General features: G+C 33.9%; 1 protein-coding gene across 1 annotated transcript in view; it reads left to right on the top strand.

Moving 5' to 3' along the window:
- Positions 1-21,244, top strand: part of PIP4P2 (phosphatidylinositol-4,5-bisphosphate 4-phosphatase 2) — a 49,531-nt gene extending 28,287 nt beyond the window's left edge. The window contains 4 exon segments of the mRNA XM_079145240.1: positions 63-186; positions 7,462-7,514; positions 17,532-17,622; positions 18,492-21,244. Of these exon segments, the coding sequence (XP_079001366.1) occupies positions 63-186; positions 7,462-7,514; positions 17,532-17,622; positions 18,492-18,635 (412 nt within the window). The 3' untranslated portion in view covers positions 18,636-21,244.
- The last annotated feature ends 6,715 nt before the right edge of the window (positions 21,245-27,959 follow it).

Raw genomic sequence — 27,959 nt, 5'->3', positions numbered from 1 at the left:
CAGGTTTCACCCTCAGTCCATTTGTGGGCTAGTGAAATACTTTCCTTCTTTTCATTCCACAGTAGACGCATAATTAATCTTGGCCCAGTAATGCTTATTTCTGAAGAGCAGCCAGCTCAACCTGCATTGCCAATCCAACCAGAAGGAACAAGGGTGGTGTGTGGACACTGTGGAAACACGTTCCTTGTAAGTAATCGGACGTTTGTCATGGGACATCAATCTGTAAATAGGGGTCATGATCTTATAGCTTTCACAACTACTCATAGTCTTAGAGTTTGTCCATGAGCAGATTTTTCAAAAGTAAAAGAGAGCCTTATTTAGGAAGATAGTCAAAGGCACAGCTAGGATCTACGGCATCTTTTGTGAATTAGACAAAAGATTCATCCTCTGATTGGTCTACCGAATAAAGAGGAGCTTCTCTGGATAAGTCAATGAGAAACAGCACCCTCTCCAGGTTTAGCTCTATGGTATCTTTTTTTTTTTTTTTTTTTTTTTTAAATCTGCGAGTATCTTGACCTGGTGAGCAAAAGAATCTTAGCTCTCCTCCCACCTACTTGGCAGAACACAGAGTGCACAATCTCACACAGTAGCCCTGCTTCATGGCTTCAAGATTCAAGAACAATTCTTATAATTTATCAAAAGTGTTCTGAATTTTAAAAATTAACTTTGGTATCCATAGATAGAAAACCATTGGATAAAAACTAAGAAAATATAAGTAATTTGCTATGAGCAAAAGTTATTGAAATTATTGTTTTACTACTTTTAATTTCAATTCAAAGTTTGATGTCAAAAAAGTTAATTTCATAGTGACCTACCCTATCAGGAAGAATAAGAACAGGTTTTCTTTTGTTGCTTAGCCTTTATGGGAGACAAAAGATTTTCTTCAGAACCTCAGTATTAAGGTCCCTTCCAGGATATAAATAAGACTTGCTGTCATTAAGAAATGAGTGTGTTGAGGAAAGTGTGGGTGATTTGGTTTTTCTCCCTTTAAATTTTTGCTTTTATTAAGATAACTCATATGCACAATTCTAAGTGTCAAATCAGACCGCAGTCTCCTAATTTGGCTGACCTCTAGTTATTATCCTCCAGTTGCTATACTGATACTTACTTCCTTCTGTTTAAAATGTTTGCTTATTCTTTTTCTTTTTGATTAAGCAATTTTAGACATTACCTACTAACAGGTTAACCTGTAGATTTTAGCTCTCAAACCAGCCTCCCATTCTTATTCCTTTACCTGTTTCCATATTCCCAGTAAAGTTATAATATTATGTTTACTTTTTTGTGCTTAGATAAATTATGTTCACAGCCTAGCCAAGTAATATGCTACATTTTTCTCATATGGCTCTAAACATTTTCTTGGATATATAGATAACTGTAACCTCCCCTTTGGATTTGTTTAATTTTTCATGTACAAATCATTAGTTCTTCCCATATTCTGTTACAAAACTGTAAACTTCCCATCAACATAGTCCAATGGGTCAGGCAATCTTTTATTTAGGGTTCCTGCTAATAAGCTGTCAATCTTGACCATCATCCTAAAAATTCCTCTTTCTCCTCCCTGGTTTAAATCCCACACTGTCCTTATTTTTCTTGGCTTATTCCTTTAATCCAGTGGAGTAGGGTCTCTTTGCTTTCTGAGAAAAGAAGAAACAGGGAAATAAATTTGAACCCTTTTATTTCTTACCTGATTTTTGATCTGATATCACATTGACTTTGTGATTCTTCAAGATGTAGAATTTGTGGTTACCAGTTGTTTCCTCTCAGAAAGTTGAAGGCTTTGTACCACTGTTGCAGAGAAAAGTGGCTGTATTATGACTCCTGATATTTTCTACTTGTTTCTTTCTCTTTATTTTCTCTTTTTTTCCGTTCTCTTATTTCAGTTTTTTCACTGTCCCAAAATTCCATGAGGATGTGCCTTAGTGAGAGTCTTTTTTAACTCACTGTCTGGTTCCTCAGTGGACCCATTTTTAGTCTACTCGATATTATCTGTTCCCCTTCCAGAACTCCTTAGACCACCAGAATTGACGGTTCACTTTCTCTCTCCCTCTCTCTCTCTTTTTTTTTTTTTAACATTTTCTTTTTAATTTTGGCTTTTTTTTTCATTTACTATAAAGGAAACTTTTTCAAAATTATTTTAAATTCTTGTTTTTCTAAACTTAATTAAAACTTTTAATTTTAGATGATCTAACTTAATTTTTAATTTCCAATAGCCTTCATTCTTAGATTCCTCTCTTTTTCTTTCTCTCTCTTTTTTTTATAGAATTCTCTTTTTTGTGGAAATTTTCAGAAAATATTAATTGTATTTTTCTAAGGCATTATTTTTGCATATGCTTTGTCTCTGTTTCCTTCCCATTTTTCTATTGGTTTTCCTCTTATGAAGGAAAGAAGTTTTACTCATAGTTCATTTACATTTAAGAGTAATTCACTAATTGGAATCTCTGGATAGGCAGATAGGGGCTAAACTACTTCTTTTCCTTTTCCTCCTGTCCCTTTTTCTTTGAAGAGCTGTCACCTATTAGTATCCATAAGGTTTTTTTGGGGGGTGGGTGGAGGAGTGAATTTTCTGGGGAGTGAATCCTCTAATCTCTTGTGATGGTCCTAGAGGACAGCATTCTAGGAGCCAAGAGAGGTAACAGGGGGAAGCTCTTAACCATTGTTCAGATGTGGACTTTAATGCCTTTGCTTTTAGAGTAGTATTTTATTCTTGTTTTTTGCTGTGTCTTGTATTCCTAAGTCCACAGGCTCTCCAGTCCAACTTCTCTTCAGAATAAATTACCTTTTTCCTAAATGTTTTAGGGGTGAGGAGGGGCTTCTGGTTTTGTGTTATGGAGGAAGAATGCAATCAATACTTTGGTTATTAGTTTTTTCTAAACTTCCTGGGGTATGATTGACAAGCAGAAATTGTATATATTTAAAGTGTAATGTTTTTATATATGTTAAATATAATGTTTTTAATATTTAAAACTTAATGTTTTTATATAAGTATATATTATGAAATATCACCACCATCAAGCTAATTAACATTTTGATCACTTCATATAGTTACTTTTTTGAGGATGTGTGGTGAGAACAATTAAGATCTACTTCTGAGTACATTTTAAGTATATAATACAATATATTTTTTTATTTATTTTTATTTTTTAGATGTTGATAGATCTTTATTTTATTCTTTTATTTATATGTGGTACTGAGAATCGAAGCCAGTGCCTCACACATGCTAGGCAAGCGCTCTGCCACTGAGCCACAACTCCAGCCCCTATAATACAATATTTTAAACTGTAGTTGTCACACTACACATTAGTTCCCCAGAATGTATTCAGCTTGCCTTACTGAAGCTTACCTTTGGCCAACACCTCCCCATTTTCCCTGTCTCTTTTCCAACCTCTGGTAACAAAGCTCTCTTCTCTACAAGTTCATCTATCTGAGATGCTACACAGAGGTGTCATCACAGTGTTTGTCTTCCTGGGTTTGGATTTTTTTTTTCTCTTAGCATAATGTCCTCCATGCTCATCTGTGTTGTCACAAATAGCAGGCTTTCCTTCCTTTTCTAAGTTCAATGTACGTATGAAGCCACAATTTCTTGATCTATTTTCCACAGACAATTGGAGTGTTTCTTCCATTTCTTGGTTTTGTGAATAATGCTGCAGTGAACATGGCAGTATGAAGCTCCTTGCTTCTATCCATGCCCCTAACCCCTTCCTTTGAAAGTACCTGGTAGTTCCAGCACTTGAACAAGTGTGGGGCTCCTCACTGGGAACCAGCCTTCATACATGGCATGTCCTCTTGACAGCTGACACTTAGTCAGTTGTCAAGTCTTTGTCTGCTTTCCACTGTCCAAAAATTTGAAGACAGAGGGTATAATTCAGTGGTATAGTACTTGCCTAGCATGGGTGAGGCCCTGGTCTGTCCTTGACTCTGCAAAAAGAAAAAAAGAGAATGAGAATGAGAAAGGAAAATTCAGTGTAATGAAGAAAATATTGTCTATGAAGCTCTTCGTTCTAGTTTGCAGCCTTATCCTTATTATTAGTTGATCATAAGTAATCTTATACTGTATAGTATGTTCTTTGTCCTTCAAACTTTTAACTACGAAGAATATTTATTTACTCATTCCCTATTTTGTTTCAGCTTTTCAATCAATTGTGGACTTACATAACCAAATAGCAAATAGTTAAAAAGATAGTTTAATAGAATTGAAAATAAAATAGGAAAAAATGTAGAGAATGAAAAATGGGGCAGAAAAAAATGAAACGTGTAAGAATGTAAGTATGCATAAATTTAATCTGATACAGTTGATCAAACTAAGCTGAATCTTAGTTATACATTTTCTAGAGTCAATACAAGGAGGGAAACAATCTACTGTAATATATTTATGATATTTTAACAGATAAGTTCACATAGATACAGCTGTTTCTGAAATACTGAGATATGAGAGAGAATTCTCCCATGTGTTGAGAGAAAATAATAATAACATCATGTGCTGTGTTTTCAACAGCATTCTTCTATTTAGCCCACAATTTTTTAAGTATGATTTAAAGTTTAATTGACAAGGACTTCACACTGTTAGTACAGTTTATTGCACAGCCTGGCTAGAACCAAAGGTATAGTTTAGAAAAGCTCTATTTGTGTTTCAAAGTATATTCAAGGGCACATTACTTTAATAGGCTAATTATAGGATTATGTGAATAAAGAGTTCCACAATCATTGGGAACTTCAAGGATAAAGAAATTAAACAGAATTTTATTCTTGAGCACTTTTAGTATGCATCATTGTAAATATCGGAGAGGAAGTTTTTTTTTTTTTTTTTTGCTGTGCTGGGGATCAAACCCAGGGCCTTGCGCATGCAAGGCAAGCACTCTACCAACTGAGCTATCTCCCCAGCCGTGAGAGGAAGTTTTAATGTCACATATTGAAACAGTTTTTATCCTCCAAACCATTTGAGTGGATCATATGACCAGAGTAATGTATTGAGGGACGTTGTTTAGAAACAGCTTCCCAGAAGAATGAAGTAAACAAAAAGACTCTAGCTAGTCTACCATGAATGTAAAGAAGTTCCTTCATGTGCTGGACAACAGAGTTGGATATTGCTATTGCATGCTATTGAATGAAGGGCCCGTCTAGATGCTTTGTTAGGCAACACCTGTCTGAGGGGTTGGTGTTCTCTAATAAAAAAACTACACAACTCACAAAATGTGCTGAATTACAGTCAGTGGATCAACTCTTGCCCTGAAGTGGGCCGTGACCCTTACACTCAGGAGGGTCAGATTTTCTTCATTAAAACACAGACAAATGAGTGGATGCCATAGCGGAGAGGGACAATAGCTTTAATGTAAATATATTTCAAAGTAATTGTTAACCATTGTCTATTATGTCTATTAAAATATATTCTAGTAGGGTACTATTGAATTATTAATTTTAGATAATATATCTTTTTAAGCCTTTTAAGATAAATTTATATATATATACATATATATGGAAACTGTCTATTAAAAATTGGTTAGAAATAAGTAAAAATGGGAAGACCTCTAGAAGTGATTGGGATTGAAGAAAGTTGCTCTTGATCTTTTTTGACAGAAATAAGTTTTGTTTGTTTATTGAGACTTCAAGGTTTGGCAATAAAATTCTGAGTGTAAAGAAACAATGTTTTAGATAGGGAAACAGTTATAAGTCAACTTTTTTTCAAAAGCGCAGTTATTTGCATTCAGTTGAGTAGATTATGACAAAATCATTTCTAATAACAAATGCCTTTCTGTTCTTAGTTTGCTGCATTTAAGGGAGTATTCAAAGATAACAATAAAAGCAAATGTGTGGATTCTAAGTTACTCTTGGCTCAGGGGTTTTGCAGATGCCTCCTCAATCCTTTTTGCTTCTTTTAACTATGAAAAACTGAAATTTGTTATATATAGGTAATACCTGATATAATATTAGAAATGCAGCAACTATGCTAAATGTGGAAATATAAAAGAGCACTTAATATTTTTATATTCTTCCCTTACTTAAAGTTCTGTTCCAATTTCTGTAAAAATCTTCATCAATCTGTTTGGCACATTAATTCTAGAGCTATTACTGATAAGAGTAACTTCAAAATAAGTCAAGTTGTTACAAAGTATAAGTAATGACAGGAAGTTTTGCGGTTGTTTCAAAGATTATGTTGCCTTGGGTTGACTTTCTCAGATGTTGAAAAACAGTAATCTTGAAGAAAGTGAACACTCATGTGAATTTTTACATCTAGTTTCCTTGTCTTAGGACTCTATGATCCTACTGCGACTGAGAAAGAAATTATCAAAGTTCACTAAATTTCATGAGATTTGACATAAAAATGAAGGAGTTCAAGAAATCCAAAATTGTAGTTCTTTTCTTATGTCTAATCCTGAAAGAAGAAAAAAGCATGTTTCATATATTTTCTGAAAATTATATTGTGTGTAAAACGTTTAAATATGCATAAGCTATTGAAACCTTGCTACCTACAATTTGTAAGTCTTCTGAAAAGAAAAATTGGTGACCTAGAATCCTATATACAATTAATTTTGATAGAGGAAAAGTTGTTTAATGATAAACTACTAAAGTACTTAAAGAAATTCCCCTAAAGCTATAAAGGAAATAATATTCTTACTTTTTCTAGAAGATATGTAGAAAAATAAACAAGGTGGAAGGTTACAAAGCCATTTTGCGCAGGGGGTGTGGAGTGCTTCAGAGTGAACCAAGGGCTTTGCACATGCTCAGCTTATATGTTCCACCACTGAGTCACAGCCACAGCACCTTAGAAAGTCACTTTAAAAATATATATTATGGGGCAAAGATTTAAATTTTCATTACACTTAAACCTACTATCATCAAGTCATTTTGAATATCTGAATAATATTCCTGTGAAGAAGGTAGTGCATTCTGTCTCCTACATTTTTACGAAAGGAAAGGAGAAAATTGTACCAAGGAGTATTGTGTTTTTGTTACATGGTGCAAACAATGACAAACGAGAAGCAGTTTCCTGGTTTCAGTTCTGCCAGTATCTCGTTTGTGTGGTTTATGTACTTTGTGGCTATTCACATAACTAGAATAAATAGTTGCATTATAATAATGAATCTAACTATTCAGCAATTTCCCCTAGTCTGATTCTCACGACTAAAGGAAAAAATCTTGGAAGGTACACAAAATACTCTGGAGGTGAACTGGAAGGTGAAGAGCAAAAAGATGACCCTAACTACCTCATTGCATTCAGCTTTCATTGTAAAACTAAACTAGATTGCGTCAGAGCCTTGGAAAAGTCATGGGAACTGTTTCAGAGGGGGATCCCAAACTGTATTTTGAGGGCAGGAGAGAAGTGTTGGAGGGAAAAACTCATGTAACCATGAGAAGGCGATCGCTTCTGCTGTCGTCCCTGATGACATTTAAACTAAAAGAAGCATTTTATCAGATTGGATGGTTTCCAGTTGTTTTTCTTTTCAATCCCTCTTATTTATTTTACAGTGGATGGAACTGAGGTTCAACACTCTGGCAAAATGCCCACACTGCAAAAAAATGTAAGTTTTCTGCCATTCGAGATACTTATTGAGAAGAACTTGAAAATAGTTTAAGGAGTTCAGAATTCTCACTTAAGTAGAGTTGATTTTAAGACAAGGTATGAAATAAGCATATGCTTAATATATTGCTGCTTTTCAAAACTAAAAATAAGACATTTTTAAACTAATTGAAATTAAAATGATCGTACTGGATTATTATTCTCTAAAGGGAAATTGATTTCTAAGAAAGTAAAATTGTTAAAATTGTCAGTTACCTGGTAAGGATTTTCAAATGTCCTAAGAAGTTACAATATGAAAATAAAGAGAAAAAAAGTAAGTTACAATCTATTGCTAATAATTTATAAAAGGGACTGTAAACTAGGAGAAAACCTAGTTTGTTTTAGAATTCATGGTTAAGTAATATTAGATCTTTTCATTCCCTGTTGATAAGTTTATTACTGATGGCAGCTTATTTAATTATTTCTTTATCTCAGCTATTTGGTCTACTTCTATTTCTAAATCATTGTACCTAAGGAAAATAACAAAAACCAATATAAAAAACTGAAACAACAGGTGATATTTTGATTGAAGGAATTTTATGGTGTCTGTTATTGGGAGTCCACAAGGCCATGCCAAGATTTTCTAGGAGAACTGAGGAATTAGTATATAGTGGTACAGATATGATTTTTACAACAAAAAGCAAATAAATAAATAAAGCAAAATCAATATGGGGAGAAGGTAAAAGAGGTAAAATCTGTAGGACACCAGGGCTAAGCTTCCAAGAGCCCTCTTCCAGTGGAGTCCTCAGTGGTGAATTGTTACCCTGCTTGCAAAAATCTTATCTACTGAGAAACATGAAGCTGGTCACATAGACACCCACTACCTCACACGTACCAAAATTCCAAACACCTAAAGGAAAGTGGATGTTCAGCAAAAGCCATATTGTTTATTTACACAAACAATTCACATCTAGTTAGCTGCACTGATCTGTCAGGGAATAGTGCAAACTCTCTCAAAATCTTAAGTTAAGGGCCAAAGTTGTGTGCAGGGCTTTCTAAGGACAGCAGACTCAGGCCTAAGTTAATTCTTTAATGCACAGTTTGTATTTGGATCATGAATTTTCAATTAAACTATCCTCTACTTATATGTGTGAATTATAGCTTAAGCAAAAGAAATTGGAATGTTTCCAAAATTCAATTTTTAAAATTGAGAATATAGGGATAATAATTTTATTTGTCTGATCTTTCATATATGAATATCTTATCTAGTTTGAGAGTAGAGAAATCCCAAGAATGGTTCCTAGAAGAAAAGAATTAAGTGGCTGAAATGTAGAGTATATGTAATAAAATGCCTCCATTTATCTGTTAGGTCTGATTCCAACTAAATTTAGCCCTAAGAGAATGACTTCTTTACAGCATATTTTTAGCTTCCAAAGAACAAATATTTCCTTTTCATTTGTGAAATTAATCATCTAAATTATTAGTTCAGTAGAAATCTTTACATGGAGAAGAAAAGTAGATGACCCTGAATAAGTACACAGAAAAATTCTTATTTGAGGGACATACCTACACACCTCCAACATATGAGAATATGCATGTGAACGATATATATTTCTGTATATTATCAGCATTTTCACAAAATGAACAAAACTAAATTTCAGATATCTTTCAGATATCTAAATTGCAGATACCAAAAATATTAAATTGGATTAAAAATGATAGAAAATAGAAAGCAGAGACTTCTTGTGATAGCAGAGTCTGTGCCAAGCACATAAACACTAGCTCCAATCTTTACAGCCGTCCTGGGATGCAGGGATTTCCATACTCATTTTACAGATGAGGAACTGTTAAGAGAGGTTAAAGAAGTTGCTCAAGGAAATTATTTTGTTATTTATTTTAGCACAATGGCAATATTTTTGCTGGTAAAAAAATAAGTATTGAATGTTTAGATGCTCTGATCACAAGACAGTGGTATTAATATAAAGAAGAATTTGTAATAATTACTTGGGGAACAACTTGCTTAGAAACTCACATAGAATAAATCAGCTTACACATCATTCAAAGAGGAAGGTTTATAGCCTCGGAGTCACATGCTAAGCATGGGAGGACTCAGGGCAGTCATTACTTGTTTGAGGGCAGATGCTGTTATCACATGAACATTCATAGTTGATATTTAGATTTTTTTTTTTATATTTTTCTTCATAACAAAGGGATGGATCAGTTGGAGTAACAATATGAGACAGAAGTTTATTTCTTTAACACAAATATCCCAAAATTACTTTTGAGTTATAGGAGGTCACAAATCATTACTTGGAAATTCATGCATTATTTATCTGTCTTATGAACATGTAGGGAAGCTTGCCTCAGAGGTCCAGAGATGGAGAAGCATTTCCTCAGTTATTGCTTCTTCCTTATAGAGTGGCTGGGGTGCTGTAAGTGAAGGTGATGTTTTTCTTTTAATTGGGCAGATCGTAGCCACTGTCCACCTGGAGAGGTAGATTTAGCATTCTGAAAAAAATTTAATCATGCAAAGGTTATAATAGACCTAAGACTCACAGAAACATTGTTTTAATCCATGATAATGCTCCTTGAATATTGTTTCTTCTACATCATTGATGAATAGCAGACTATTACTCTCAAATGCCATCCTTTTAATTTGATTTTTTTTTGGGGGGGTACTGGGGCACTTGATTACTGAGCTACATTCCCACCTCTATATTTTGTATTTTATTTAGAGACAGGGTCTTACTCAGTTGCTTAGTGCCTCGCTTTTGCCGAGGCTCGCTTTGAATTAGCGATCCTCCTGCCTTAGCCTTCCAAGCCCTTGGGATTACAGGCATGGGCCACTGTTCTCGGCTTAATTTGCTCTTTAGTACTATCTTTTAGAATTATTCATTAATTCAACAAACAGTCCTGCACTAGGTACTGGTTGCTCAAAATAAAAGACAATCTTGCTGTCAAGGAACTTAGTTTTATGGGCAAAGTGAAAACAGATAATTACAGCGAAGTTTTAAGTGCTTTCAAAGAGATATGGCCAGGATGCTCTGCTCTGAAGATGGGAAGAAAGGGGGAGTGTGAGTGAAGGCTTTCAGGAGGAAGTAATGTATGAACTAAGTTATGGAAGATGAGGGGGAATCATGTAAAGCAGGACTTAGATGGTTTACTGCGGAAGGAGCTGCTGTGCAAATGCACAGAGGAGTCAAAGCACAGAGGAGTCAAAGCGCTGGTGCACCATTCAGGAAACAGGATAGATGGGACTGAATGTGAAGGCGTTGGGGAAAGAAACTGGGGTCTAGGATGACCTTATTTCAGAAAGGCTATGGAATCATCCACTAAAATGGGGAATTCAGGATCTAGAAGAGGTGTGTTTGAGAATGATACATTCATTTTGAACACAGAAATTTTTGAGTCTCCTAGGTTTGCTAGATTAAGTCTTTGTCCCATCTATCTTTTCATATCCTTTTTTTTTTTTTTTTTTTGCACAATATCTATGTTGATAACAATTATCCATTCCCCTACCAGGATATCTGAAAACTGAAAAATTTGGTATTGATAAACTCTTTATAAAAGTACAGCTTCACCCTTTAGCTAATGCCTTGCTCTAGATTCTTTTTTTTTTTTTTGTATCCTTGATTAACTCTTTGCACTATTCCTCAAACAGCTATCTCTACATAGTTACTCTTCCTCTTAAACTCCCTCTTAGTCTCTCTGCTCTCTCTGTCCCTGCTGGTGAGTTGCCTTCTGCTCTGAGATGACTGGGACTCTCTGTGACTCATGTAACTTCACACTCCTACCTATAAACCTAATTCTGTCTATGCTCACTTCATTTCCTCTTCTTGGACAGAAGTAGGTCTCTTCTTTATGAGGCTTTTGCCTTTATTTGATTGTGTCTGCCCACTCTCTCTGGAGTAAAACACCACTAAGCCACTGAATTTGCCCTGAGGAAATTCACGTCCAATTGCAAGGTCCTATAATAGCTCAGTCCTTATCTTGCTTGTTTGCTCTAAGTACTGTTGATCACCGTGGGTGTTTTTTCCCTTAAAATTTGCTCCTTTCTTGGTTTTCAGATACCATTTTCTCCTGAGTTTTTCCACTTATCAGAATACTCCTTTGTTATTTCCTTTGTTGCTCTGGTTTTCTCTTCCACATTGTTAAACACTGCTGTTCTTCAGAGTTGGAGCTTGACCATGTTGTTTCTGGGTTCTCTCATGTTTCTATGTCACTTGTATGTCATCATATCATTACAGACCCCTCTCTGGAACTGCAGATATAGACATATGATCTCTATTAACTATCTTACCTGTATGTATTTCAACCTGTTATCTCACCAATATCTTAAACACACCATGGACAATTTCCCTACCCTATTCTCCAAACTAATCTTCCTTGTGTATTGATGAATATATTATATTAATGCATATTTTCCCATCTACCTACCCATCAGAAATATGGGTATATTTTTTCTACATTGCCCATATCCAAATGATAATATCCTATCAATTCTGTCTTTTGACATTTACTTTTGTCCTCTTATTCTTGCCATTCCTATTTTAGTTCATGCATTCAGCATCTCTCAGTAGGACTAATACAGTTCTTTTCTAAATTATCTCTTGGCCTCCATCCTTAAAGTTCTTCATCCATTATTAGAGTAATGATGCCCAAATATCTGTATGACTAAACTCTCTGGCTTCAAATTTTTCAGTAGCTCCCAAGTTGATGACTGCAAACCTTACTACTTGTGTAGGTTGCATACTTCATAACCCAAGAATACAGTATTTCCATTTTTTATCCTAGGATTGCCTATTTAATGGCACATAAATTATTCTGAGAAAAAAGCTTATTTTTTTGGAAGAAATGTTCTACATGTTGTACCGTAAGCATATTGCAGAAAGTCCTAGATTAAACTCAGATATTCTTAGCAAGACATATACTGCTCTCCAGGACTAAGTCTCTGTTTAACTACCCTAGTGGTATCTTTTCTTTGTTCCACCTTTATACAGAACCCCTGTGTCCCAGTCTCAATAAATTCTTATACTTCCTTGGAGACATTAGACAGTTTCTTTCTAATGTTCTGTAATCTCATCTTTCTAGGTCTGGGACAGCCTGGCTATTCCCTTATTATCTTCCTCACCCTTGCATACCTAGAAATCACTTATGTGACTTCACCAATCAGCCGAAATATCCCTTGCCTCTACTGTTCACCTGAGAAACCTCCTCTAGCTGAAAGGTTATTCTGCTTGTTCCTTGAACAAAATTCTTTTCTTTTTTTTTCGTACCTGAACATGCTATTATCAGCTAAAGTGACTTACTCCTCCATCTATTCACATCTTGCTCTATCCTTAAAACTTACTGAATTACTATTTTCCATTACTGTAATGAAATGCCTGAGACTTCATGCTTTATAAATAAAAGGAGTTTCTTTTAGCTCACATTTGGGATCCAAGATCAAGAGTCCACGTGTTGGGTTGGCCGCCTTTCTCTTAGAACCCTGGGGCATTGCAGAGTATCACAGCAAGGGACAGGGAAGTCTGTCTGACCTTTCTCCCGCCGCCCCTTTTTTTTGGTACTAGAGATTGAACTCAGGACCTTGTGCATGCTAGGGTAGTCTAGCACTGAGCTGCACCCTAGCCCTCTCCCAGTCTTCATAAATCTACCAGGATTCAATTATAGGGTTCTACCATGATGACCTTATCTAGTCCTGATTGCTTTCCATAGGTCTTGACTCTGCATACTATCCAGATTAACTTTCTACCCTCTTTCTTTCTACCATACCAGGGAGAGTAAACTCTAACATCAGTTTCCAAGGGGATAAACTATGTGCAAAACATAGCACCCAACTAATGGAGCCTCCATGGTTTCTTCATCTGAATATTAGGAGAATATGGTGACTGTTCCCTTATAAATTTCTACAACCTTAGCCACACTAGCATTTTCCAGGCCTCCCTCATAATCCTAGTGTTTTATAGGGTGTTTTCATGAATGGGAATATAAGTAATTTGGAGAGTGAATCATTGGATCTTTGAGACCTTTCCTGTTAGAAATTCACTCTTGGCATATTGTGTATGCTTTTGCCTTTCATATCCAATAATATGAAAAAAACAACTATTACAAACATCAAGATGTATAGTTCAGTTGATATGAGAGCTAAGATTCCAGGGCCCCAAAGTGAAGATGAAATGATAACTAGGAGTATGCCAAGGGTGTTCCAGTAAGAATGAGAGAGGTGGCCTGGCCTTGGGCTCACAGAAGGTGGAGAGGTTGGAACACTGCCTCCTCATGGTAAAATCCTTCGAGTAGTATTCTTCAAGAAAAGAGTAGGTCAGGAAAAAAAAAAAAAAAAAAAAGCCTACCACAAAAGGAAGAGATGATGAAAAAGGTAAATTGTATCAGCAAACACCTCAACAACAAAAATGGAAGTCAGAGAACAAGTTTAAAAATACTGAGAAAGTATCTGATGAACTGGGTTATAGACCTATCTAAAACACACAGTAAAAGGAAAGTAAAATAAAGATCTTTTTAGATACAAAACCAACCAACAAAGACACTCAGAAAATACCATCTTGATACATCACTTAAAACAACAACAACAACAACAAAAACTTCTAAAAGGTGAACTAGAGAAAATGGAAAAATCTTCCAGAAAAAATTTGTGCAATGAAAGAAGGAAAACCAGAAAATTACAAATATTTACTGGGAACATCAATTGTATAAAGTAGTAAAAACATCAAAACTAACAAATTTGGAGGAAAATACATAATAGAACTTAAATATTGCATAATAATAATACGCAAGTTGGGACTGGACTATTTCAAGTCATGCTTTCTAAGATCCTTATTATTTACTGTAAAGGTACTTACTAGATGGTTTTCACTTTTAAAAGATATGAATGTTAAAATTTTAAGGGCAACTTGAATGAAACTGTAAAACTTTCAAAGTAGTAAGTGGAAAGTGAAATAGAAGAATCATAGTTAATCCAAAAGAAGTCTGGAAAAGAATGTGGAAGAGTACAAGAAATACAGAAAAAATCAAAAGCAAAATAAGGTGACAGAAATACTCCATACATCAGACTAATCTTGCCAGTAAAATTTACTGGAAATTATCAGGCCAGACATAAAACACCTATATAAAATTTGAAGAAGAAACACAAAATATGAGAACATAGGATAAAAGTAAAAAATTGGAAAAAGATACATATTGTGAAAGATAAAATCTGAACTTGAACACACCAAATACTATAACTTGAAAATGTATAAAATTAACACCAAGAGTTATAAGGACTATGTTATTGTGGACAAAGACATAAATACATAAAGCAAAATTTTAATACTTTTAAAAAATAGAAACCTTTCTTTGTGACAGATGTAAGAGAGAATTTACTTGATAAGCCACAAAAAACCAAAAACCTTAAAGGAAAAGATTAATAATTTTGACCATATTTTAATTACCTTACATTACATTTTTTTAAGTTAAAAACTTCATCAAAAGATGTTATTAAAGTAAATTTAAAAAACAGACTATAAGAAGATATATTCAGTATATACAGGCTGCCTGGGATAGTATCCAGATTACACAAATGTCCTCTGTGAATCAGTAAGTAAAAGGCAGCACAAGAAAGGGGGCCATAGATAAAAATAAACAAGTAACAGTGAAAGAAAAGGAATAGTCAACTAGCATTTGAAAAGATGGTTAACTTTGCTAAAAACCAGGGCTTTACATACTAAAATCACAATAAGATGTCATTTCACCCATGAAATTTTAAAAAATTAGAATAATACCAAGCGTTGAAGTGTCATGAGAATTTGAGTGACACAGTAGTACCACTCACATAGTTTTTCTGGGGATATAAATCTGATACTTATTAAAGATATGCTATGATACAGCATATTCCTAAGTATATGTTTGAGAAATGGCTGCAGATATAAAATGAAGAAACATCAAAGAGTGTTCAAAGTAGCATTGTTGCCAGGTGTGAATGGCACATACCTTAATGTGAGTGACTTGGGAGACAGAGGCAAGAGGATCACAAGTTTGAAGTCAGCCTTAGCAACTTAGGAAGACCTTGTCTCAAAAATATCTTTAAATGTTTTTATATTTAAAGATATAAATTCATGGTTTCAGAGGTCTCCCTTCATGTATGGCCGACTGCATTGCTCTGGTTTCAAGGTGAGGCAGCACATCATGGGGGTAGGGCCCAGTGGAGAAAAGCTGCTCAGCTCATGGTGGGGTCAGGAAGGTGAGAAAGAGAGAGAGAGAGAAAGAGAGAGAGAGAGAGAGAGAGAGAGAGAGAGAGAGAGAACTACTTCCAGGTCATGCCTCTAGTGACCCATCTCCTGGTTACACGCTCATAATTTGATCATTTAACCTTCAAATAGTCCTATATTAGCAGGAACTTTGTTTGAGGGGACATCTTATATCCAAACCATAATGAAGACTTCAGAAGTAGTGACTGAGTGATGATGAAAGGGCACAGGTTTTCTAAGCAGAGTTCACAGACTGAAATTGGTGCACTCAGGTTATTCTCTTGGTCCACAGAAAAGATGCTCTACTATTCATTTAGAACCTTTGACTTTTTCAGTACATAATTCTAAGAAGCTTAGGTGGTTTATGATGCATGGTAGATTAGACTGCCAGAGGGAGGTACACAGAAGTAATGAGAAACAACCACCAGCTATAAGGTGTAAGGCAGGAAAACCCACTAAATAGTTGGATAGAAATTGGAACCAAAATGAATCTAAGGCTAAAATAAAGCATAAAACAGTGAATTTTGCATGCCCTCCTAACTCCTGATAGAAATCTGTGCAACACGGTAATTAATGATGACCGCTAGGTCATCCAGATGTTTATGTATGGGTATAAATATTCAGAAAATATATGATCTATATTTGTAGCAGATTTCACTGATTTAAAAAAAAAAGATGTAGGTATTAAAGGAAATGGTTTTGTTAGGCAAAATTAACCTCTTTGGACTAGTACATTTCTAAATGATACCTAGTGAATGATACATTTCTGTTTTTCACTTATTCAGTTGACATTCTTTAAGAGATTAGAGTATATTGGGCATGATTTTGACAGTGGCTATACAAAGATGATACTTCATAATGTCTTTCACTAACAGTGCCTGGCAAATGGTATGTTATTAGATGTATGTATACTTAGAGAAAAAAGTACTAATTTGGTTATTTGATCTCTGTTATACTTGTATCATTTTGTAAACTACAAATATCAGAAAGTGAGAGAGCTAAATATTATTGCATTTGGAATTTCATTTGAGAAGTATAATGGCAGCATATGCTTTTATGAATTTCCTACTGGCTTTTTGGCAGAATATATTTAAAGTCTTGAAAAGTTTAATTCCTTCATCTTTGTCATCCTAATTCTAAAAAAATTTAGGAAAATGATGAAAAATAAGCACAACTCTTAAATGAAGCTTAGCTGGCATAATTTATAATAAAGCGCTCTAAGTATGTACTTGTAGGGAATAGGCTAATTGTTCAGTTATCAGAATTAGAGTTTGAGAATACCTAATGACATAGGAAAATGCTTTTGCTATATATTGATAAGTAAAACCAATCACAGGAGGATATGCCAGATTGTTGATTGGCTATATTGTGGTGGTGTGATTATAAGTAATTTTCCTTTTCTTTTTTATTCTTTTCTATTTTTTCTACACTAAACATAAAGCATTACAACTGTATTAAAAAAATCAAATACTATTTATAAGACAATAAAACTTTTCCATTCCTGAAGAGATTCTTTGCAAACAGACTATCTTGGAATGTCATCAGGGGTCATGGTGTTGGATACTGTCAATGACCAAGGCTTGAATTTTGTTTAAAGCATAATAATATCATAAATGCATTTGTATGACTTTATCACTCATTGAAAATGACATTTTCATGCATGTTGTCTGTCCAGGTGAAGAAATGAATGAAAGTTTATAAATTAGTGTTACTAAAGCCAGAGGTAAGAACTGACAAAGCTGAAAGAAGAATCTTGATGTAAATACTTAATGTTCTCTTTTGCTGTCATGAATTTGCAGCTCTTCAGTGGGTAGTGCACTTCCACGAAGACGCTGCTGTGCTTATATTACCATTGGAATGATATGTATTTTCATTGGAGTGGGATTAACTGTGAGTACTAATTTGCTGTTAGAATTCTCACTTAATTTTATCAACATAAACCAGTGATGAGGTCTGGGACAACCTTTAGTGACCTCTGAGAATGCTGCCTCCCCAGGCCCAGGAACTTCTGAGGGACTATGGGCAATCAGAAGCCCATCCATTGACCTGGTGTTTTGTTTTGTTTTGTTTTTTTGGTTTTTCCATGGACCAGATATTAATGACGTTCTCCCATCGAGGTAAAGGATGTCTTTGGACCCCTCTGAAAATATTTAACATTGGGAGATTTACCATCCATTAACAAAAGCCCATTTGTTTTTATTCAGTGACAAAATCAACTTTGCATGGCCATGGAGTATCTTATATTCAAAACAATAATCATTCTGCTATGGAAGTCTGAAAAATCATTCTTCTCTTAATCCATATCAAGCAGAGATTTATTACCAATATGAGGATGGATTATTTTTAGAGGACACTGAAACAGTTGGCATGGGGATTATGCCAGGAGAAGAGGAAGGAACTGATCTGTTTTGCGGTCATTTGCTTTCCATGCTCCTGTGTTCCGCAGTTAGTATACTGTCCCATATTACTAGCAATATCCTACAGTGTCACAGGACAGTAAAGAGTCACATAGATTAAATACCTCGTGGAGGTAACATTTTAGTGTGTTTTTTTTGGTTTATTTCGTAAAATTTATAGTTAATGTAAGTCGTAGTATGGTTTGTTAATTACAGTCAACAGATACACCTTGTGTTTTGTAGAGAATTTGTGGCTTCAGTTTGGGGATGTACTTTATATGAATCACACATAAGTTGATGCAGGGTGAACAGATAGTTTCTTAAAGTTTCTAATCTTTTGTTTTATATTGCTTTTTATTTTAGGTTGGCACCCAAGACTTTGCGAGACGATTTCATGCAACCTATGTTTCTTGGGCAATTGCTTATCTTTTAGGTTTGATCTGCCTTATCCGAGCTTGTTATTGGGGAGCCATAAGAGTCAGTTATCCAGAACATAGTTTTGCATAAGCTTGCTTATGATTCAGTGATGCAGGTGAGAGCGTCTAGCAGTTCTTGATAAGCTATTCTGGACATCTTTCAATCGTTTATCCTAATGGATTCCATTCTGGTTTATGTTTAATAGTTTCAAGACTTTGGGAGCCTTTTATGAGTAAATGCTCATTGCACTGCATTTTATGCAAATAGTTTATTTTGCTGCTAGGTTTTCAAATTCAAAATAACAAAGCTGTGTTTTTATGTTCTTTTAAATCAATTAAAGATATTTTTGGATGTCACCAAACATAACATAATATTACTCTTTCTTATGTTCAAATTGTTATTCCATTAATTGCTGACCTGTAAGTATTTCCAAGAAGTGTTTATAAATGTTTCTACAATCATTTCACATTTATACTTACATTTTAATTAAACAGCATCAAAATTGCTTGCTTTAAAATGAAAGCAATATGCATTTTGCTTGAACTGCTTACAGTAATTTTAACCTAAGATTATAGTGACCTTATTCAGGAAAAGAATTTGAGTGTACTTTCAAAAACTCAACATTGTTGTCAGAGAAACATTTCTAGATAACCGTATGCTTGTTTTTTGTTGTTTGTAGAAAGATACAATATTTTGGTAGTAATTTAAAATACAAGAATGAAAATATTTATTTGTTCACAGTTGAAAATGTTGGATAAATGTCTTTTCTCAAAGATCACAGGATTTTTGCCTTTCTTTTTTTTCTTTTTATTTACCAATTTAAAAAATTCTGCATTTATGTAATTTAATGTTAATCCACTGTATGTATTCCTTTATAGAGACTTGAGGAAGTATTTCACATGACATATTTTATAATACTGAACTATTTAATCAAAAATATTTACATTGGGTTATATTTCTTTTCATTAGATCATGGGAAATTTTTCTTGTTGGGATAATTATGTACCACTTATATGTGAAAGGAGCCTATGACATTTTGCACTAGCTAAAATGTTAAGATTAGAGGTACTCTTATCATTCTTCTCAAATATAACTGACTAGATAATTACCCAATTAATTTAAGAAAATAGATCACAGATAAAGAGCAACATAGTTTTCTAAGAATTCACTAGGACTTTCGGAATCAGCTCTTGCACTGCCCATCTTTGCAGTTTTGAGAAAGAAATTGCTTAATTGAGAAGTAATATTCTGAAGTCTTTCATGTTATAGAATTAGCTAATGAGATGATCTGAGTAAATTAATTGGTGATACCAGGGATAAGACTAATATTTTAAATTATTTATGTTCCTGATTAGTATAAAAATGTACTCACCAGAGAGTTTGGAGCAAAATACATGTAAACTTCAAAGAGTAAATGATAAATGTATAAATGCAGTAGCTCAGGATTATATGTACCTTTGAAACTACACTAATAAAGATTATTGTTCAAAAATTACTTTGTTCTAGTCCATTTTAAAAATTAAGATATCATTTCCAGAATTGCCTTGAGATCCCACTCGGTTTTCATGTTTAAGAAGATATAGTATTTTTATATATTTGTTTTTTCTACTGTTTTCATGAATTAAAAAAAACATTTTAAATTCATTTGTAATGAGCTTGATGTTCAATATGAAATACTCTAATTTTTTCTTTTCTTAATGATTAACTAGTTGCAACAACATCATATATTGAATAGTCAATACGTTCTTTCCCCTTTGATTTGAAATCCCATATTAAATTATATAATACACCATCCAATTCCTTCTGGAATATAACTCCATGAGAGAAGAAACCTTGCAAATGTTATTCACTGCTTTATTCCCATTTAGAACAGTTCCTATTATATATGTGCTCAGTGTACATGAACGAATGAATATGCATGAATGAATAAATGACTGAATTTTATTTTAAACATGTATGTGTGCTTATGTTTTGTGCCAGAATATACAGGTAAATATTATAATTTCAGGTTTAGGAAAAGCTTTCTAAGTAGAACCTAAAAGCAGAAATCATATAGGAAAGGATTGATAAAGTGGGTGACTGAAACCAAATGAACACCTCAGAAACTACTATGTGAAAAAAAGATAAATAAAAACCAAAGAAGACAAAAGACAAACTGGTGAAGATATTTTCAAAACAGTGTTAATCTATGTAATAAGGGAAGGAAATAAAGGCATGAAAAGCAATTCATGAAGGAAGAAGTATAAATAACTAAACATGAACTTTTTTCAATTTACTAATAATCAAAGAATGTAAACTAAAATAAAGTATTTTTTATCTACCACATTATCAAAGAATGAAAAAGAGCAATAATATCCTTTTAATTATGGAGATATGAGAAAACATACATATGTGTGCATGTACACAATCACACACACACGCACACACACACACACACACACACACCCCTTCTATATTCTTTGGAGTAGAAGATAATGCATGCACAATGAGGTTTATCACATTTTAGTTTATTGTATGTATTAAAACAAAAAAATTAAAAACCAATAATGTGGGATGGGTAAAATAATTTGGTACACTCATACTATGTAATAATATGCAGACACTCAGAATATGATGAAAATTTTTATCTACTAAATTGGAAATGGTTCACAAAATATATGACAAAATCAAATTATAAATTAATATGTGCAGTATGATTCACTTTGGATAAAAATAAATTTTATGTGTTAAAAAACTAAGGAAATAAAACAACAAAAGTTTTAGAGTAATTCTCTTTATGCAGAGATAAATTTAAAAAATTGTTTTGTATTAGATTTGTAGTTGGAAAGTTTGTTTTGCTCTTGATAAATAGGTAAGAATGATATGTGATGATCCCATCATTATTTGCTATCTTTTCATTTAGATTTTGGAAGTTTTAAAATAAATTTTCTAAAATTCAGACTAATGAATTTCACTGATGAAAAAACCTTGAGGTTCTGTTGTTGTTGGTGGTGGTTTTGTTGTTATTTTGTTGAACTGGGGATTGAATCCAGGGTCACACTACCACTGAGATACAATCCTAGCACTTTTTATTTACTTTGAGACAGGGTCTTCTTACATTGCCCAGGTTGGCCTTGAACTTGGGATCCTCCTGCCTCAAACTCCCAAGTCACTGGAATTATAGGCTTGTTCCACCATACCCAGCTGATAAAACCTTTAAAGTTAACAAATACATAGTTAAGCTTACTCCTATAGAAGGACATAAAATTTTAATTAAATCCCAATTTATGAGACTTTATATTCAAAGTTGCTTTTAAAAATAGAGCATGTCTTTCAGTGCCTGGTAACAAAAAGTGCTGGGGAAAATGTTATTTGAAATAATACACCATAGCCACTAATCATAAAAAAGGAACAATTAGTCCCCTCCTGTCCAATGTAGTGAAAATTGCTGTAGTTTTTTTAGAAAAGAGAAAAAATGACACCATAATCAGGTATTCTTGATCAAGGCATTTGTGAATATACATATGTCATTTTAGAAAAAAAAAAAAAAAGTAAAGGAAGCTACGAAGGACATGGGCCAGGTACAATGCTACTAGTTTCATAAAATGTACTGTTTAAAAATTCACAGTATCAAAAGAATTAAGTATCCTTGTTCTCTTTTATAAGAGGATATGAAGGTGTTTTTCTCATAGATCTGAAAAGCTAGATTTTAAGTAGGACAAGAATCTGTCTTTAAAACCAATCACTCCCAGATAATTGTATTTTCTGGATCATATCCTGAAAAAACACTGTCATTATATACCATGTTGAAAGAATATGCATATGTTTACCTTTACTTTCTCTGACACTCATATTTTCTCATATAGGAAAAACTGTGCTTGTATTTGAATAAATAATGCCATTTATTTTGCTTAGTTTTATTTAGTTTTGATATGGCTCTACTGTCTATCATCATGTCCATGTTCATGATCTGCATATATTGCCAAAAAGTCTAAATTTCCATTTACTCATTGTATGTTCTGGTGTACACATACTCATGTATGTAATAAGAAGTAAAGAAAAAAGCCTAGTGTTTATTGAGCCATGTTACATATGTTAACATTTAATCTCCATCATAATTATTATTCTAAAGAGGTTAAATCATTAAATAAAGATCACTCAGCTTATACGTGATGGAGTCAGCTGGAAACAAACTGCTACTTCCAAAATCTATCTGCTTTCCACTATAAGATTTTATTGTGCTTCACTTTATAGTAACTTACTTTTGGGTTTTGTGCCCCCTGCTGTTCATTGTCTGTAGCTCACCTGTGAAAAGAAAACTAATAGAAAAATTTATCCTAAGTATTCATTTCAAAATAAAGAATACTCAAAGTATTTTTAGAAACTTGATATTATATACATTAATTTTAAATATGTTAATTTATATAAATATTATATACCAATTTTCTTCTGAAAATTAACAAAATCATAGAAAATAGTAGTATTATGTATTAAATATGAGGAAATTGACATGCAATGAACATCAAATAATATAATTTCTTTTTATCTTGTGATGGCAAATTAATTAACGTGACTATAAAATGCACAACATACTAGTAAAAAGATAAAGGCCTTTAATTTTTAATTTATTATACATACAAATTTAAACACTATGCTCTATTTTGCTTTATGTGCATGTGTTTAACTTAGGGTAGAATGTTACATAAAAAGCAGGAAAATAAAGAACCCATATTTTTTGGGAACTTCCCTGCAAAATATGGTATCAGATCTAAGAAAGGAATATTTTGTAATTTAGTAGATGAAAATCTTTGATCTCCCATAGTCCTTTCAGTTTTGTAATAGTCATTTAAGGTAACTTAGTAAATAAGAAATTATCATATGCATTGCTCCAATTTTTGTAATACCCTGAGTGGATTATGTGTAAATAACAGCTGAATATAGAACTTTAACAATTTTTTCTGAAAAGAAAACCTCGCCTTTTCTGATATTTCCCCATCAAATTCAACTTTGGCTTGAGTTATTAGACATTTCAATAATTATGGACAAAATGTATTAAGATTTTTATTAATTATTAAGCCCTTGTCTAGAATTTTAGAGATGTATGGAGAATTCCTTAGCTTATATAATGCTATTTTTTCCTGGTCTCTTCCTTCATGCTTGCCTTCTTCCTTCATAGATTCCTCTCTCCTTACCATCTTCCATCCACAGATCTCTTTTTATACCCTTATTATCAATGCACTTCAATACCTGATTTTCATTCTTATCATGTGTCACTGATTTAAATGGAAATGGCCTACTGCTATAGTCTAGACTCAATTCTTTGATGGTTAAAATCTAAAAGTCTTGCTGCTGTCCACAGTAGGCGTCTTTCTCCTATATCCATTCCCTGATGTCTTCTCAGGAACATCACAATATCTTTTAATTGAGACCTATATCCATCTGGGTGCCCCAAGTTAATAGCTGACATTACCATTTTCACTTCTCATTCTCATACTTTTTTTTTTTTTTTTTTGTACCAGGGATTGATCTTAGGGGCACTTAACCACTGAGCCACATCCCCAGCCCTATTTGTATTCCTTTTAGAGTCAGGATCTCATGGAGTTGCTTAGCACCTCACTGTTGGTGAGGCCGACTTTGAACTCACAATTCTCCTGCCTCAGACTCCCAAGACACTGGGATTACAGGTGTGCACCACTACACCTGGCCTCATTTTCATACTCTTTACACTCTAGCAGTTCTCCCTTATGCTTTCAGCTAGGTGCACTATTCTTTCTTCACGAAAACTGTCTACCTCCCTTATGGCACTCATTGCATTGCCTGGATTACTGTTAAACTTCTGAACTAGTTTCCCTGCCTCTCTTCTTGCCTTCCCTGCTTCCTACCCTCTTCCAAATCCATTTTCCACTGTTACTTAAATAATTCTTTTCCAAATGGACATGTCATGGCTTGGATATGAAATGTCCCTCCAAAACTCATGTACTGAAAGCTTGGTCCCCAATGCAACAATGTTCAAATGTGGCGCTCTTAGGGAGAGTGATTGGATCTGACCTCATCAGCAGAGGGATTAATTATCTGATGATATTATTGGGAGGTGATAGAAACTGTAGGAAATAGGACCGAGTTGTAGGAAGTGGGTCACTTGGGGCATGCCCTGGAAGCATATTTCTTGTGCCCAGTCCCTTCCTTGCTCTCTCATGTTTCCAGCTGCCATGGTGAGCAGCTTCCTTCTTTTATGCCCTTCTGCTATGATGTTTTGCCTCACCTCAAGACCAAAGCAATGCAGACAACTGGTCAGAAACTGGGCGCCAAAATAAATCTTTCCTCCTTTGTTTTTCTCAATTATTTGTCAATGAGACAAAAACTGACTAATATGTATGATATTATCACACCCAAACTAGAATCCTTTAGTGTTTTTCCCTATAAAAGACATAAAAAAGGCTTCATCCTTTTTTAGCTTAATATTAAGCTACTACCAAGCAATCTCTTGTATATTAATGTTTCTGTAGGATAGAATTGCTGGTGTATTCTTGTACTGATTGCTGTTTCATTCCTAGACGCCTTTGGGCTTGTCTTTCTGCCTTCAAAAGAATATCCTTTCCTAAAAGTGGGTAAAATTTTATTCTTGAACATCCTGCTTAGACATTATCTCTTATACAAACCATCCTGTGATCCCTCTTCTCCCACCATTCAATAGAATTATGTATTTCTTTGTGATACTTTGATTTTCTGTAAAAACTTTCACTACATATACTACCCTCTGTTTTAATTATTAGTTTGTAGGCACTATTTTTTTTTGAGGTCTTGGGATTGAACCCAGGGTCTTGTGGTAGGCACTATTATTAGACTATCATTCTCTTCTTAATTGTGCATCAATCATAAGTTTTATTTCAGTTCCTCTTTGTATCCTCAATTCCTAGCACATAATAAGTGTAGGTCTTCAAAATTTTTTTTGCTTAACTAAGCTGAACTGAATCAAACCAACTCTTTATTATAGCATTTAACACACTGCTATTCAATAATACCTATCCCTTTATTTATGGGGGATATAATCCCAGATCCCCAGTGGGCTTCCTGAAACTGCAAAAATCATTGGAGTCTATGTACTGCTTTTTTCTTATATATACATATTTATGATAGTTTAATATATAAATTGGGCATAGTAAGAGATTACTACTAATAGTACTAATAAATTATAACAGTTATAGGAATAAACTATAACAAAAATTTCAAAATCATTACTCTTATGCTTTGGAACCATTATTATGCAAAATAAAGGTTATTTGAAAACAAGTCCTGTGATACTGAGAGCATCTGGTAAGTGAGACAGAAAGTGATTAATGGGCATGTAGGGTGTACAGCATGGATACACTGGACAAAGGAATGATTCGTGTCTGAGATAGAACAGAGCACTGCTCAAAACAACATGAATTTGAAACTTATGAATTATTTCTGGAATTTTTCTTTAATATCTTTAGATCGCTGTTGAACATGGGTAAACTGAAATTGTGGAAAGCAAAACTGAATAATTCTAATTACTGTAATAATTAAAAGTGTATGTGTGTGTTTGTGAGTACATTCTCCATAAATTGTTTTATAAATCTTTGGAAATAAATGAGAGGCAAACTTGGTAGGAGATTGGTAAGAAGATAACTTGGTAAATAAAGGGCTACCTCTTCAGTTTTTCCTGAACCCCCTAGGTTAAGACAAAGTGACTTAATCATAACATTGGGATTATCCATTTGGAGCTGTTGGTTTGTATATTTAGACCCTCACTAGACAGTGTGTACCAGAAGAGTGTAGAGGTAACTAAATGGTGTGTGTGTACGAGTGTGTTTGTGTGAGCATATGCTCATGCTACTAGTTCTATGTACTTTGTAGTCCTAGGTACTTTCTATGAAAATTTGTGAATAAAATGCTACTTACAAGTACTGACACCTGTTAACTGTGAATTATTACCCTTCTAACTGGGAGTCCTATTTTGACTCTTCCTTTTCTCGCATTCTTCTCCAAGCCTTTTTGTGGGGGTGGAGGGCAGAGATGGTGAAGAGGCAAAGCAGACATCCACTTAGAACAAGAAAAGCAATGAAGACAAATTTTAAAAGAATGACAAATGCCACAAACATAAAAAATTCAGAAAAGTATTTGAAATTAATTGCCTGAAACACCACTGTTTTTTAGCTTTAAAATTGCTGATTGCTTTATCATTTGATAATTATCTCTAATGAGAATGGATAATTTAGTATTCTACTCAAGCATAGTTATTTTAAGCTTAGAAAATTTGATTTTCACAGTTTGTTCACGTTGTCAGTAATAATGTCAATTTTTAATATTGGTAAATTTGGGAAAATCTGTCATGAATTTCTTGTGTGAACTCTGATTTCAAGGCACTTCAAGTCTTCTTGGGCAGTAACTAACCCTGAGTACTCTTTAAATTGCTAAGGGTCATTAACCTGTTTGTCAAGTACTTGTTGTAAAGAATTTGTTGTATTATTTCATTATCCTCAAAGATGCCAATATTTCTAGTTTCAATTATTTATGGGGTTCATTTTCCTTCGTCAAGTATAAACACTGAGTCTATTATTTCTATTTAAAAATTTATCTTTTGCCCTCAATAAATTACTGGTTTTAATTTTACCTGAAATTTTTAACAATAATATTGTTAAAATAATTTCTATTAACTTCACATAGTAATACAAAATAATTTTATTGTAAAACGTAAAATGTGATGCATTGTTAAACATATTCCTGAAGAAGAAAAACATCTATTTTGACTAGATTGATGAGAACTGAATCCTGAGCTTACAATTTTCTATAGCTGGGGGCTGGATGAATGCATTGACTCCACTGTCCACTGACTTCAGGCACCTTACTCCGCAGGATAAGTTCTTATTAGGACCCATCACCTGATCCTGCTCTGTAGGCTCTGATACCAGGTGAGTCTTTCTCGGAGCCACTTCTACACCAAGACATCTAGCAATAACCTGACCACACGTGAAAGTGCTTTGGAATGCCACAGTTTTAAGTACTAAACTTTATCATACCAGTGTCCCACTTGGGACCCTTCAATGCGTCCCAATTTTTTTTTTTTTTTTGAGTAAAATTCAACTTCCTTAGTAGCGTCTATAAAACACTGCATGATTTTGTCTTTTCCCATTTCTCCAAACTCACCTTCAACATTTCCTTTTTGCTTTCTCAAGCCCAGCCATACTGGTTTTACATTAGTTTCAAGAAGATGCCATATTTCCTTTTTTTTCTCACCCAGGCCATGAATGCCTACCATTCCTTTCAACTTAGGCTTTGTGCTTATTCTAAACCTGCCTTCAAGACTAGAGATCCCTTTTCAGAGACCTTCTTCAGTCACCCATTTCAATCAACCTTTCTTTGCCTTTACATATCCTCCAGGTTTCTAGTCTTCTTTAGAAGTTGACTTTTGAC

The sequence above is a fragment of the Sciurus vulgaris genome, assembly GCF_902686455.1.
Source record: "Sciurus vulgaris genome assembly, chromosome: 1".
Lineage (NCBI taxonomy): Eukaryota > Metazoa > Chordata > Mammalia > Rodentia > Sciuridae > Sciurus > Sciurus vulgaris.
This window is presented reverse-complemented; position numbering and strand designations above follow the sequence as displayed.